The sequence below is a fragment of the Atractosteus spatula genome, chromosome 15 (assembly GCF_055471065.1).
Source record: "Atractosteus spatula isolate fAtrSpa1 chromosome 15, fAtrSpa1.hap1, whole genome shotgun sequence".
Lineage (NCBI taxonomy): Eukaryota > Metazoa > Chordata > Actinopteri > Semionotiformes > Lepisosteidae > Atractosteus > Atractosteus spatula.
In genome coordinates, this window is record NC_142720.1 from 23,413,303 (window position 1) to 23,426,415 (window position 13,113).

At 48.7% G+C, this 13,113-nt stretch overlaps 1 protein-coding gene, 1 long non-coding RNA gene and 1 pseudogene across 2 annotated transcripts in view; 1 reads left to right on the forward strand and 2 right to left on the reverse strand.

Annotated features, from left to right (window-relative positions):
* Window positions 1–1,559: 1,559 nt before the first annotated feature.
* Window positions 1,560–3,219, reverse strand: LOC148820289 (uncharacterized; annotated as a pseudogene).
* A 2,166-nt stretch (window positions 3,220–5,385) lies between these two features.
* On the reverse strand, window positions 5,386–9,089 carry LOC148820290 (uncharacterized). Its single transcript, XR_016094215.1, has 2 exons — window positions 8,729–9,089; window positions 5,386–7,083 (listed from the first exon to the last, which is right to left on the reverse strand). It is a non-coding gene; the product is annotated as an uncharacterized LOC148820290 (long non-coding RNA).
* A 111-nt stretch (window positions 9,090–9,200) lies between these two features.
* prim2 (DNA primase subunit 2) overlaps window positions 9,201–13,113 on the forward strand; it is a 108,945-nt gene continuing 105,032 nt past the window's right edge. Inside the window, exons 1-4 of the mRNA XM_088934342.1 lie at window positions 9,201–9,278; window positions 10,340–10,495; window positions 11,047–11,159; window positions 12,756–12,850. Of these exons, the coding sequence (XP_088790468.1) occupies window positions 10,348–10,495; window positions 11,047–11,159; window positions 12,756–12,850 (356 nt within the window). The 5' untranslated portion in view covers window positions 9,201–9,278; window positions 10,340–10,347. The remainder of the gene's footprint in view (window positions 9,279–10,339; window positions 10,496–11,046; window positions 11,160–12,755; window positions 12,851–13,113) is intronic.

Genomic DNA, 13,113 nt, shown 5'->3' on the forward strand with positions numbered 1-13,113 from the left:
CGCTACGATGGTGAAGCGCCTTGGGAAACCTATGAGGCGCAGTTCCAGCTCGCGGCCCGGACGAATGGCTGGAGCCGGGCGGAGATGGCCGGCCACCTGGCGGTGGCGCTGGAAGGAGCGGCCTGCCAGGTGCTCCTGGACGTCCCGGAGGAAGACAGAGGCGACTACGCGGCGCTGGCGGCAGCCCTCCAGCTGCGCTTCGGTGTAGAGGAGGCGCCGGACTTGATGCGGGAGAGGCTGGCCCTGCGGCGGCGCCGACCAGGGGAGCGACTGGGCCCGGTCGCCGCGGATGTCATGTTCCTTGCCCGCCGAGGATACCCAACTTTCCCCCGGGAGGCGCAGCGGGAGATGGCTCTCCAGGCCTTTCTCAAGGCCCTCTCGCCAGAGGAGCTGCGGCGCCACGTGCAGCTGGCCGCGCCAACATCGCTGGAGCAGGCCTTGGCCCTTGCTACACGGGCTGAGACCGTGTTCGGGGTGACTGGAAGCGCCAGCAGACGCAGTGCGCCCTGCCGGCTGAGCGAGACGGCGACGGAGGGATCCAGCGAGGGGGAAGAGGAGCCAGCCCGGGCAGCGACCCCCGCGGAACAGCCCCGCACGCTGATTTGCGACCGCTGCGGGAAGAAGAGGACACCGAGCCCGGTTCTGCCGGGCACCCGAGCCTCGTCCTCCCCGATCGGCGTCGGGAAACGGGAACGGGGCGGCTCAGCGCGGGGAAGGCCGCCCTTGAACACCTCAACCCCCGCTCCGGAGAGCGCTGTAAAAACCGGTGCCCCTCATGCCACCGTGGGGCGAGTCGGCTGTAGCCGAGGCCTGTACCTCCAATGCCGAATCGAGGACCAACCCTGCCTGGCCCTACTCGACACCGGTTCTTCGGTGACCCTACTCCGACCGGGCGTCCTCCCCGACACCGAGGGCACCAACCCCCCAGGATGGGAGGCCTCCAGCCTGCGGCTAAGGACTGTGACGGGACAGCTCGCTGCAGTCCGGGGGAAACAGGTGCTTGCCTTCCGTCTGGGTGCAGCGACGGTGCGCCACCCCTGCTACCTCGCACCCATCCAGGAGGACTGCATTCTGGGGCTGGACCTGCTGCAGCGAGTGGGGGCCAGTTTGGACTTGGACCGGCAGGAGTTGGTGTGGCAGGGGGAGCGACTGCACCTGGTGGAGGGCAGGCCCGGCGAAGGCCGAGAGACGCGGGCTTGCCGGAGCCGGGGGAACAAGAGGCGGCGGCGGCGGCGGCGTCAGTCGCCGGGGCAGACCAGGCCTGTGAGCCGGGGAGCGAGCGTGCCGGATCCTGCTCCCGAGTCAGCCGAGGGGCCAGACAAGGCGGCGGCGGCGGGGGCCGAGCGTTGCGTGGAAGCGAGGCGCGCCGTGGAGGACCTCTTCCAGCGGAGCTGCGAAGGCCTCGATCAGGACCAGCGGCAGCGGCTCCAGGAGCTACTCGCCCAGAACGAAGACCTCTTTGCGGCGAGAGATGAGGACTGCACCCGCACTGCCCTGGTCCAACACGAGATCAACACCGGCGACGCTCGGCCCATCCGCATCCCACCGGGACGCATGATTCATGCCAAGCGGACCGCCGCCGAGGAAAAGATCCGGGAGATGGCCGCAGCGGGGGTGATTGAGCCCTCCGCGAGCCCGTGGTCGGCGCCAGCCGTACTGGTCAAAAAAAAAGACGGCTCGTGGAGGTTCTGCGTCAACTATCGCAAGCTGAACGAGGTCACCCGGAAAGATTCCTACCCCCTGCCGAGGATAGATGACGCCCTGGACTACATCACCGGGTCGACCTGGTTCAGCTCCCTGGACCTCCGCTGCGGCTACTGGCAGGTACCGCTTGCTCCCGATGCTCGCCCGAAGACGGCCTTTTCCATCGGCCAGGGCCTCTGGCAGTTTACTGTCATGCCTTTTGGCCTGTGCAATGCCCCGGCGACGTTCGAGAGGCTGATGGAGAGGGTGCTGGCATCGGTCCCGCGGAACCAGTGTGTGTTGTATCTGGACGATCTGCTGGTCCATGCCCGGAGTTTCGATCAGGCCTTGACGAACCTCCAGGCGGTGCTGGCCTGCATCCGCCGTGCTGGCCTGAGGCTCAACCCCCGCAAGTGCGAGCTCCTGCGGCGGGAGGTGACCTTCCTGGGACATGTTGTTGGACCGCGAGGGGTGGCTACGGACCCAGGTAAGGTCGCCGCAGTGAGGGGCTGGCCGACTCCACGCACCGTCGCGGAGCTGCGCAGCTTTCTGGGGTTGGCCTCATACTACCGGAGGTTCGTCCGGGATTTTGCCAGCATCGCTGCCCCGCTGCACCGCCTCACCGACAAGGGCCGCCGTTTTGACTGGGACTCGGGCTGTGAGACTGCCTTCGGCCGGTTGCGTGAAGCTCTGGTGGGGGCCCCCGTGCTGGCCTACCCCGACCCGCGGTTGCCGTATGTTCTCGATACCGACGCGAGTGACTCGGGGGTGGGCGCGGTGTTGGCGCAGGAGGGGCCGGATGGGGAGCGCGTAGTGGCCTACTATAGTCGGGCTTTGACTAGGCCTGAGCGGAACTACTGCGTGACCCGTCGCGAGCTGCTAGCGGTGATGGCGGCGGTCCACCACTTCAGGCCGTACCTGTTCGGGACCCGGTTCCGGCTGAGGACCGACCATGCGTCCCTCACCTGGCTGCTCCACTTTAAGGAGCCGGAGGGGCAGATGGCGCGATGGATAGAGATCCTGCAGGAGTACGACTTCACTGTCGTGCACCGTGCGGGGTCTCGCCATCTCAATGCCGACGCTCTCTCGCGGCGCCCCTGCGAGGCCGCGGACTGCCACCACTGCGCCCGGCGGGAGCAGCGTGAGGGGGCTGTCCGCCCCGTGGCGGGGGTGAGCACCGCGGCCACGGCCCGGGAGGGGCCGCTGGGGGTGGGCCTGCCAGACCTGGCGCAGCGTCAGGCAGCTGATCCTGACGTGGGGCCGGTGCTCCGCTGGAGGGCAGCAGGAGTGCGGCCTACGCGAGAGGAGCTCGCCCCGCACCCAAAGTCCGTCAAGGCCCTCTGCGCCCTGTGGGAGGCCTTGGAGGTAAAGGACGGGGTGCTGCGCCGGGGGTGGCGGGTACCCTCCAGTGGCGAGGTACGGTGGCAGCTGGTGGTGCCTCGGTCGCTCCGCGGGGCGGTGCTCCGAGCGGTGCACGGCCAGCCGGGCGTGGGGCACTTCGGCGGTAAAAAAACCCTGCAGCGTCTCCGAGGCCATTTTTATTGGGGTCTTTGCCACCGGGACGTGGAGCGGTACTGCCGAACGTGTGCGGTGTGCGTGGCACAGAAGGGCCCCCCCGAGCGCTCCCGGGCCCCCCTCCAACAACACCAAATGTAACGCAACGGGGGCTCAGGCGGGCGCCCTTGCCGCATCAGGTCGGCCCCACACCGTCCGGGGCTCGAACCCGGGACTTCCGCGTCTCTCTGCAGCGACCCAGCCCCGTGAGCTAAAGAGAGATCTCTTTAGCTCACGGGGCTAGGTCGCTGCAGAGAGACGCGGAAGTCCCGGGTTCGAGCCCCGGACGGTGTGGGGCCGACCTGATGCGGCAAGGGCGCCCGCCGGAGCCCCCGTTGCGTTACATTGGTGTCAGAAGCGGGGTGGGATAGCCCTTCGCCGGGGACGGCGATTTAAGCGGGGGAGAGTGTAACGCTTACGGCCGTCAGGTACTGTGTAAGAGCCGGCGTACCAGAGCAGGTGACGTCACCGCCCTTCCCTATGATAGCAGGACTACAGCTACTGGGCTGGAAAGAGATCTCTCTTTAGCTCACGGGGCTAGGTCGCTGCAGAGAGACGCGGAAGTCCCGGGTTCGAGCCCCGGACGGTGTGGGGCCGACCTGATGCGGCAAGGGCGCCCGCCGGAGCCCCCGTTGCGTTACAATACTTTTACAGTCCGTAATTATAAGAAGTGCCATTTATTTTTCTGCCATGATTCTTAGCTCATTCTAAACAAACTTAAACACTTGTACAGTGTGCTTAGGTGTGAGGACACACGTGTATTTAAAATATATCAACAGAAAAGCAGTGTTCCATTTCTTTTTCTATTTGCACTTTGTAAAAGACACTTTATTGAGTCACATCAGTGCAAAAGATTAGAAAATAAACAGGATTTTCAACGAGGAATTGAGATCATCTCCAATTCACAAAGCCAATCTTCAAAAGCGATCTCACAGACACTTAATGATCGTGTGTGATGAAAGCAACAGTTTTTAATCTAGTATTGATTTGCTGGGCTTCATGCCACTAATGGTCTCTGGGTGGGTATACATGTGTTGGGTGGAGATGCAGGGTGGGACTCGAGTTTTGCTCTGAATGCCAAATCACGTGGATTTTTGGCTGCAGTGCATCGCAGGCACAGAGGATGCAGTCCCCTGTGCGTTTACACTCTCCGTGCACACAATGTTACCTCCAGCTCAGTGCAGGTTATACTTGCCGTTTCTCCAATGAACCAAACATCCAAATATTCTCTGCCTCTTTTAACCATCTCTGTTTTAAAATCTTCAGCAATTCACATGCTAAAAAAAGCACTGGGACTGACTTCACACCTCTTGCCAAATTTTCACTGGTATTTCACTCCAGTTTTATATCGCTGTTTTTTATTCATATTTCCAGTGAATTTGATATCCGTATTTAAAAATCTTAATTAACTCCATTAGACCTCAATCTTGTATTTGTTTAAGCCATCAGTATAAATACCTGAAAGTACAACTTCTGTCGCATATACAGCCCTAAAGTGATATTTTATACTGTTCCTTGTAGTACCATCTACAAGGGGACGATTCAAAATTATTGACAAAAATACTTCTAACAGCTGTGGTTGATGCAGCCAAAGCTGTTTCTGTGTTATTCGCTGTGTTATTGCTTAAATATGAGGCGTGTTCATTACACAGGGAATATGTATGCCAAAATGGCAGGGTTCTTTGTCTCCAAAGAGAGACTGAGCAGGAATACTGGTGTTAGAGGCAGTTGCTATGGTAACTCTCGCTAGTGGGGAAAGCCCGTGTTACAGTGAATATCACTTTTTCCCAGCCAGGGAGTCTGGAAGTTTGTGTCCGCGTCCTTTTCCACTGGAAAAAAAGTATAATCGCTTAACAGCACCGAAGTATCAGAAGTTAAAAAAAAAGTAACCATCCTTAAAATTCTACCCCTGAAAATCTGCCATTAACCTGAATTACAAACCAGTTACTTTTATCCGATGCACTATTTTTCACACACCTACAGTTACAGTCACAATGTTCTTAGAGTCCTAGAACAACTCCAGGATCAAGTGTTAAAAATGAGAAATTCTGATTTAAAACTGGTTTTAGATTCACTTAACTGTGCTAAACTACTAGATGCATCCTACTTATCTGATCTAGAGCAAATCGCAATAAACACAGATGACTCAGATTACTTGCGTCTTTATTATTTTCACACTCAACTGCAAGCATCATTATCAGCACTGTTAATTTCAAAACCTCGGGTTCAGCTTCAGAAACAGCTGTTTCTCAAAATGGTCACTGTCCAGTCTTGCTGGTGAGCCTCTCACAGGCAGCCCGGGGAGGTAGAGAGGTGGGGACCTGATGGACACCTCTTTGACTATGGAAAAGGACCTCTGGAGATCCATGTGGAAGATCCAGCCTTCAATCTCTCTGGCACTTGCTTGGGTGCAAGAAGACTTCATAGAAGTGAAAAAGTACTGATCTGCAGCACAAGGGGGCTCAGCAAGATCTCCATCTGCTTCCTGAGGCAGCCCGACCTGTATCATGCAATGAACAGTTTATCCATCCTTTCATTTTCTAACTGCTTCATCCAATTCAGAGTCACAGGGGAGCTGGAGCCTATCCCAGCAAGCAGCAAGTCCAAGGTGGGATTCACTCTGGATGGGACACCAATCCATCGCCTGGCAGACAGACACACACAGAATCGCACACACTCGTACCAGGGTCCAAGCCAATTAACCTCTCGGTATGTTTCTGGACTGTGGGAGGAAATTCACACAAACATGGGGAGAACATACAAACTCCACACAGACAGCACCCCAAGTCTTGTACTGAACCAGGGCCCAGCGCTGCGAGGCACCAATGCTGACTCCTGCGCGACTGTGCCAACATCAGTTTATTTTCTTACAGAAAACGAACACACTGCTGATGCCACACAAATGTGACATTAAGAATTATATGAAATTTAAATAACTTAATTAGAAAATTATTGAATGCCATTAGCTAATCAGCATTCAAATCTAGCAGATACATTTCCATAAATGCCCAAAGGAATGTTAACTGTGATCAAATTTTAAACCATCTGCACATAAAGTTGCTTTGCTCATTAAAATTAGCGCCATAATAAACATGTAATAAATTAGGCAATCTATGTTTAAATGCATTAATATTTGGATAGCAGTTAAATGCTCCAAAAACAAGTACCAGCTTAACCTGATACAGCCAGGCTTTGTTAAATTTTCTCTAGAAATGAGAAACAAGAGTTTATAAATTCTTGCAGCAACCTCAATTATAAGGTGTTGTTTGTAAATTTCTTACCATTTCCTGGAATTCAACCCATAATCATCAACTGAAATTACTCAGTTAATTCACACACTATATGAAGGTAAATGAATATTTAAGCGTGTGTGAAAAGGGAAAGTATTTAAATGACAATAAAGCCCTCTCTGAAGCTTTACTGTGTGATGCCCTTGACTTTCATCAGAGCCTTGCCTTTGGTTTGGGATGCATCAATCCAGTCATGGCTGTACACCACATTGTAGAGCCCGCATCAATGACTGTGCTAATTAAAGAGAGACTCCCTCTCCTTTTCTGATGAAGGAATTGTTCTTGGTCAAAGCAAGGTTTTGGTTTTAAACTTTGGCAGAAAGATATCAGCGGAGATTAACTCCGAATTTGTAATGCCCCATTGAAGAGCCTTTACCAGTGGGCTCCAGAGTTTAGAGGGAAGTGTGATCATCTGAGGTTTGATTCCAACACATACAGTATGGACAGTGTTGGCCTCAGATTGAAGAATTTTCAGGGCTTTTCCAGCTGGGTCCTTGAGAGTAGCATACTCAGTCAGGATGGCCATCTCTGCTGGATGTAATCTCTGAAGGAAAGTCTATGAACATATGGACAAAAGAAAGAAATTATATTCACGGAAACCTTGATCTTCTAACCTGATCACATTGTTGTAAATATTTTCACTGGATGAACAGAATGATTAACTTTGGATGAACACAGTATAATTTTAGTTATAAACAGTATAAGATTAGCTAGGATTCGATATGGACAACCTCAGCTCCTAGAAACGGATAATTGGAAATGGACAAGTAAAAAGAAAAAATCAGCATTGTTTCACACTCATAGAGGCTTACTGTATTGTAAGACCACATGTGGTGATTAAACAGCAACATCAATTTAATAAAGGTTTTGGTACTCAGACTCAGTTTATATTATTGCTAGTACAGCAGCTTTTAATCTACAATCCATGTGCATTGTAATGCAAAAAAGCCCACATTTGAATTATGGGAATATCTTAACACTTACCTACTTACATGTGTACAGCATACTATAAAAATGGTATTTCTCATTACATAGAAAATACAGATAGTCTTACGCCGCGAGGAGGTATGAAGAAAATAAAAACAAAAGTACAAGACAACCACATTTAGGCCTGTTAAATCTGTTCCTTGCACTTGGGGAATTTATTTCAGTTTTTATTGAGGAAGACTATGGAATTCACATTCTCTGATGCCGGAGAAATACTGTTTGTTAACTGCGTTTGTCGCTGAAGTCATCACACATTCTGGGAGACCTTATAATCCTGTTTCTTTTATGAATAACGAAGGATTATAGGGGCAGGTGTCAATCCTTGTAGAGTTAGCTTCGGGAACTCGGACAAATGAATTGCACCTAACCAAATGTAGCTCGCTACAGAAATCAACAGATCTTTCAGGTAAAGTCACGAATGAACTACACACGCTACTCTCCATCTTCAACCCGAGTCACAAGTAACTCTTCCGTGTTCTTTTTAGCGTTAAGGACCTGCTTGTTGATTGGTTGTTGTAGAAATCAATACGGTGTCCGATTGGGCAGCCGAACAGGACGTCACCAAAGCAAGGGGACGCACTGCGCATGCGACTGTGCTTCACCCAATCAGAGCCCCGCACTGGGGTCGTTTTAATCCTCCTCCTTTCCCCTGGTACCAGCACATAATAAAGAAACTAATTTATAATACAGTGCAATACATTTGTAAGTACTGTAATAGGCTAGAGCCACCTGAGAAACAGAATTAATTGATGGTAGGCTAAAAAATAATGTGTTCTAGCCTTCATCATTATCAGCTGTTTTTACAATTTACAAATCAGGACATCGTTTATTAATCGATATGTGCTCTCTGCACTGTCTTGGTTCGTGCCGAGGCTACGGTACACCACTCTCCGGGGAATGGAGAATGAAAAAAGACGAATTTCTACTCTATGTCCAGTCACGGTACCCCGTAGAAATCTGTACCCCCCTCATAAAAATGCACACGCTATAGCTGGAAATTCGGTGTTTATGTTTACATTGAAAAGTGAGATTTTTTCTCCCGTAAGGCTAAAGGCGCAACAATGTAATACACTGTTAAGACATCTGAGACACGACAAAAGTGATTAAAGAATGGGTTGTTACAGTAAGAAAAACAACACGCTAACTTCAGGCTGTTAAAACAAGCTTCACATTTATCACTCACTATCTTGAGTATCTGTGCAAAAACAACACACCTCGTGAATTAAATTAAATAAATGCCTTCTTTTGTGATGCTACTTCAAATACCCTCATTGCCAGCGTCGCCAGTCACGGGGCAGTGGGAATCTAAAACAACATATCAACAGATAACACCATTTTATCACAGTCTTCACAGTAACAAATCCAACTTGAAGTTTAAGGCAGACGTAAAGACGGTTTACGACGTCTAGACACTGAAATGCGCGCCTTCTTAAAGCCAGAACGGTAACAACCTCACATCTGTTTCTATTTCAGAGTTTCTTAATACCAGTTTGATCACTTCAATTGAAAAAGCAGTCCCAAAAAGCAACGTCTTTAACCCCATCAAAAAAAAGTAACCCCAACTCCAAAACACACTTGTCAAAGTTCAGTCACGTGTTTCTTTAGCGCGACACAGTCACACTTCCGGAGGCGGGTTCTCGGGTACGACCGCTGTGATTGGCTTGTTCAGATGATGGCGTCATTTACGCGCGCTTTGGGGGAGCTGCTAGTTTGCGGTACTTGGAAGAGCAAGAGAGAAGAGAAAGGATTTGGATAATTGCGGTTGTGAGTAGCAATATTTTATCACAATAGCGTAGTGACAAAACCACCTTGATATTATCCATTCTGCTTGTGTGTGGAGTCGGTTTGCATGGGGGTTCTCTTTATTGTCTTGCATGCTTCTGTTGCTGTTTCTTTTTGGAACCGTGCCTTGTCGCGATTTATGAAGTCTTTCGACTGTAGCCACGCAACTAATTTTCAAGAGTGAAGAGTCCCGTGATTGCAGGGCAGGGATAATCCTTAGCTCTTTCACTACACTGCAGTGACAAACACCGATTTTCAGGAGGATCGACTTACGTGTACAGGGCTGCCCTGAAACTACTGCTTCATGTTAGTTTTATTTCAGAAGCCTGAGGGTGAAAACGAAGCTAGTATGTTGTTTACTTATCCCCTGCAGTGGGTATAAAAGGCAGCATTGTTAGTAATGTGTTAAAACGCGATCCTCTCTCTGGGTATACAGTATATGTATATCTTATACTTATTACATGGCTTCCGGTCAAATTCCGCGTAGACTTTAAAATCCTCATGCTCACCTATAAGGCTTTACATGGCTTGGCACCTCAATACCTGTCTGAACTTTTATCGCCCTACTCCCCACCTCGCAACCTCCGCTCTTCAAATTCTGCCCTCCTTACTGTCCCCCAAGCCCGTCTACATTGTATGGGTGACAGGGCCTTCTCCTGCTATGCCCCCAAGCTCTGGAACTCTTTGCCCAAGGATATTAGAGAGTCTCCTTCTCTAAACTCCTTCAAATCCAGACTCAAAACCTTCTTCTTCAGAAAAGCCTTTACTTAACTGGTTCCATTCTTCACCCCTCTGCTCTTCTTAATACCACCTTCCACGGTCTCCTCTATTGTTATTGTTGTATTGTTGTAATTATAATTGTCTCCTATCTTGTGAAATCTTCTTATTTATTGTTGTAGTCTTCTTATTTATTGTTATTGTCATCCTGTAAAGCGCTTTGAGAAGCCACCTTTAAAGGCGCTATATAAAATAAAGTTTATTATTATTATTATTATTATTATTATTATTATCTTAAATGTGAATGCGCATTTTTTCTTCTTCAGAAATCAGCATGGAGTTCAGCCGTAAAAAACACAAGAAGGTGACAGGAGACTACCAGGGAGAGCTCTACGGACACTGTCTTCAGTTCTACAGCCAACCGCCGCTTGAAAACATCCCCCTCTCCGAGTTTGAGACCTTTGCCATTGAGAGGCTGAAACGTAAATACAAAACATTGTCCATTTGTTTTAAGTCATAAAGGCAAAAGATGACGGCGCTGTAGCACGAGCAATGCGCGTCTTTCTGTGCTGAATGCGGAGGACACATGCCCCAACAAGCCCAGATACAGTGTGGTGAAGGAGGCTGCTGCCTCCGAGCTGATATAGTAACTGAAATAAGTGCTGAGGAAAAAATACATTTTTGGTTACATTAAATGAAAATTATTTCATATTTACAACTGTGCTTGCTTTATAGAAAACGCTGGATTGGTGTTAACTGTACCGACTCCTTTTGAAGTAGGTTTTGAGCGTGTCTGGAAAAGATGGGCAAAGATCTGGCGAAGGGCTTTCCTGTCCCAGGCTGAAACCTGCGAGCTCTAGGGAGTGTTTCCCTGTCACACTGTGAGCCGTTGCTGTGGTTCACTGTTACATTACAAAGTGGTCCTTTTATAGACTGTAGTTGTGAAGGGGGGACTCTGGGCTTTACTTCTTGTTACTTAAACTGCAAAAATTAGCTTTTTTAATTTCTCACCTCCCCCAAATTCTTTTTCCAGTTCTTAAGACTGTGGAAAACCTTGGAGTGAGCTATGTGAAAACATCTGAGCTGTATAGTAAGAAGCTGGACAGTGAGATTAAAACTCTGAACTTTCCATACAGGTCTGAAATGGTAGGTGCATTCTGATCGTTGTCGATGTTGTTTTGACTTGGTTAAATACTGTATACACATTTTATACTGGCAGTGGAGGTTACTCGGGGGAAAATCAGTTGAAAGAGATGTAAAATATGTAGTGCACAATGAGGCATTGTAAATATACACTAACATGAACGGGAAGCTCCTATATTAAATGTAAAACCAGCATAACATTTGTGTTTCTCAACCTTTTTCATCCCACAATACACCTCAGTTTGGCACAGTGCCCCTTTCCCAGCACACACGCACATGCACACGGGTCAATTTTCCCAAAAGCCAGTTAACCTGCCAGTATGTCTTTGGACTGTGCGAGAAACTTGAGAACCCTGAGGAAACAGGAAACCCCAGGTGTACACAAGGAGAACATACAAACTCCACACAGACAGCGCCTCACATCCGGAATTGAACCCAGGGCTCCGGCACTACTGAACAGCAATGCTGATCACTGTGTTCCCTTAATATTTAAATAATTTTGAATACTTTGGTTTTTCTCCTATGGGACTTTACAGCAGTCCTGTGGACCACTTGTTGATGTTTCTGTGCAGGGGAGTGAGACTGTGCTCAGAGGAGCTTTTTGTAATGCAGTGGTGCGCTGTGTCCCAGTCAAATTATTCAGCAGCATGGGAGAAGCACTCCTCAAGGTTTCATCTTCTTCAAGCCAAGTTAAAAGATGAGCATGCAGTTTTAGTGTTTGACTGGAAGTGCTGTATTTTCTGGTTACCCCCTGGGACAGTAAGACACTGCGGTCTTCCTGGTTTCTGATAGCGTGGTTTCAGTCAGCTGCACCTGGGTGCCACAGGGAAGAAGACAGAGGGGTTCATTAGGAAGTGCATAATTAGCTGTCTGAAGATTTTAATTTGCATGTTAAATTCGCAGATGTTTTATGTCGGCCAGAATAGTCTTTTCCTGCAACTTAAATTAATGATCAGGCTAATTTATTTTAAGGAGTTTTACAAAGCATTTAATTATTCATGGCTTTTGAATTGGGGAAAAAATGAGCCAAGTTTATTTAAAACTGTCTCATTGTAAGCTGTGCTGTGTGCCTGGAATTGTTAAGCATTGAATAACTTATCTGGACTTGCATAGGGGTTGCATGGTTATGGAATTCAGTGCACGTATATTAAAATATTGAGATAGTTAATCTTGAAATTTATTTCAGAAATACAGTAGTTAAAACATCTTTGGGAAACTGGGATTTGGAGACCTCTTGTGCTTCAAAATGGAACTGCATGGGTGCTGTCTCTTCACGCTGCTTGGGTGCTCTGTTTCTTGGTTGATGTCCATGTGCCAAATGATTTTCCATATTATGCACTTTGGGAGTTTAAAATAAAAAATTAAGAAAGCATTTGTGCAGCATAAAACAGGCACAAAAGAAACATTTTTTGTATGTTTTAATGCCACAGTTCATGGGGGGAGTCAAAGAGCAATTTGAAGCAAACACTGTACTTATTTCTGGTTTAACTAGGCGCAGTGGTGACCTATATATCCTTTTGAAATGTTTGTCGAATCATTGAGAAACATTTGCTATTTTTAAGCCCACATTAATATTCCAATGCTTTCTGACTTATCCAGGAAGAAAAGAAGCCACAAACGGGGCCTTCAGAGTACGAAAAGAGAAGAAAAGACCACATTTCTCACTTCATCCTTCGCCTTGCATACTGCCAGACGTAAGTGTCTCTGCTCAGTGTGCATGAAAACACCTGCCCTTCTGTCGAAAGGAAAACTGCTCATACAACCTGCATAGAGTTTTTTTTTAAAGTAAAAATGGAATGTCACTGTAATCACAAACCTTTAAAACTTTTGTTTATAGCTTTTATGAACCTTAATGGAGGTGCTTTCTTACACAAAGGTTTGTGGGAGTATGGCGCAAGCTGCCCAGACCTATGTTGAAGGTGATTGCTTAGCTTCTTTAAAAAACAGGTATCGAAGA